Here is a 1,980-nt window from a genome sequence, read left to right on the forward strand (position 1 = left end):
TCAGACACCGGTTTATGCGGTCACGTCTTCTTTTCTCGATCACCTTGTGTGAAACTGGAGTTCTCTGAAAATTACCAAATGATATGATATATTAGACGCTAGTTCAAGAACAGGAACAAAACGAACAAACCAGGTGTCAGCTGAAGCGTAATGTATAAAACGGACATGTAACAGTTAGGTACCTAAAATATTTTGTGATAAAAATGTTGGATAATTAAAATCAGGAGCAACCTTTACATATCCCATTTAACGATAGCGCACCCCTCTTTCTATCAAGGGCTACCCGCTCATTTTAGTGTTGTAATATAGATGGAAACCGCCATGACACTGAACACAAATTGGCGGAGAAACTCGTGTCTGTTTGCGGAATACGCTTATTCCAATGAAGAGTATATATTATTTTATGACAGAAATACATTCTTATGATACAAAAATGAAATGTTCTAAACATCAAGCACAGTAAAACAGTAATGTTTTGGCCTATACTCTTATAATTAGTATTAAGCATTGACCGCGGTTTGGCAAACCGGCGCGCGCAACCATAATGGCAACCTGGATAATGATTGCGATGTTTGAATGCTGGATGCATATATACAACAATGTTCTAAATGTAAATTGTTAATGTGTCAAAAAGTAACAAAAAACAGAGAGTTAACTTAGTGAAGAAAGCATACAAAACATTTAGGAGGCACAGATGGTTCATGATGTTACTTACTTTGCGATCCTTCATCTTGGACGCCATCATTTGGTAAATGCGGAAAATACAAAAATATATTTGTCCAGGATAGTCTTGTCTCTGTGTACTGCTAGGTGTTAAGTGGCTGGACTGAGTTGTCTGACTCAAGCCCGTCCCTTATAAAGCGATCATGTGAGGGGGTTCAAGCATTCATTGCCATAAATTATTCTATAGGATTAAAAGTAGCGCGTTGGGTAAATGTGTGCATTTAGGATCAGTTAAAGAAATAGTAAAAATCTGAAGCTGTGGGGTAGCAGGGGGGCAGACCTGCTTTGTTAATCCACGTGGCTGTTCAAAAGACACGTGATTACTTTAAGAATATTATTTGCATAGTAACAACCCAGGCGGGAAATGCGAACTGAGCGGTGAGTCCGCCTGATCCTCCAGGGCGCAGTGCGCGCGAGGAAAACAAAGCCGTGGAGAAAAGAGCTCTCTTTCTCCCAACCTCGCGTTTCTCACACGATCTCCTGTTTACAAATCCCAGCAAGCTATCTTAACTTCCATCCAGGCACCGTCTGGGAGTTAAGGCCTGTCCAGTAACATTAGAGTAATTAAGTAAGCCTTTAATAGGCTGTTCCGCCGAGTTCAAGGGAGATCTTTTGGAGATAGAGTCCCCCCGTTTGTTCTCAGCGTTTCTCACACGACTTGGTGACACGTCCATCTTTTATGGGAGATGGCAAGCTTTTTGTTTACATTCTCTATTTTTGTTCCAGGCCTCGGCAGGTGTGGGATTGAGCCTGGCACACGGGCTTCGCCTCTGTCCAAGCCAGAGGCTCCAGGCGTCTTTGGCACACGAGGGTTACCCACCACTGGATTCTTTTTGGAGAGGCTCAATTTGTATCCTATTATCCTATAAGAAAATGTCTATTGAAATGAATGAATAGTTTCATTGGCCTAAATTTTAATAATGCTGTGAAAGAAAGGAGGAGAAATAAAGAAGAATGCAGCTGGCTCTAATGCGCATTATTCTCCGTCACCTGCGAAAGGGGTAGCCTGGAGACCTCTATTCATTTGCCTAATTTCGGTCAACTTAACAAACTTTGGGAGAAATTATTCTGGTATTGTTGTGAAGGATGAAGCTTTCTGATCGAATTAACAGCATGTTTTGATCCGGTAAATGTCATTAGAAAGAAAGAAACAATCGCGTTTAAAGGGGTCTGGGTAATGCGCCAAGTGGAGACGCCAAAGCGCGAAGTCCACAAAGGGAGCACGCAAGTGCCACAGGGGGACTTTTGTACCCTCAC

At 42.0% G+C, this 1,980-nt stretch overlaps 1 protein-coding gene across 1 annotated transcript in view; it reads right to left on the bottom strand.

Annotated features, from left to right (window-relative positions):
* Nucleotides 1-813, bottom strand: part of helt (helt bHLH transcription factor) — a 2,257-nt gene extending 1,444 nt beyond the window's left edge. Inside the window, exons 1-2 of the mRNA XM_048259298.1 lie at nucleotides 716-813; nucleotides 1-64 (exon numbers count right to left, since the gene is read on the bottom strand). The exon at nucleotides 1-64 is cut by the window's left edge and continues 41 nt beyond it. Coding sequence (XP_048115255.1) covers nucleotides 1-64; nucleotides 716-745 — 94 coding nt within the window. The 5' untranslated portion in view covers nucleotides 746-813. The remainder of the gene's footprint in view (nucleotides 65-715) is intronic.
* Nucleotides 814-1,980: the final 1,167 nt, after the last annotated feature.

Source organism: Alosa alosa, chromosome 1 (genome assembly GCF_017589495.1).
Source record: "Alosa alosa isolate M-15738 ecotype Scorff River chromosome 1, AALO_Geno_1.1, whole genome shotgun sequence".
NCBI classification, from domain to species: domain Eukaryota; kingdom Metazoa; phylum Chordata; class Actinopteri; order Clupeiformes; family Clupeidae; genus Alosa; species Alosa alosa.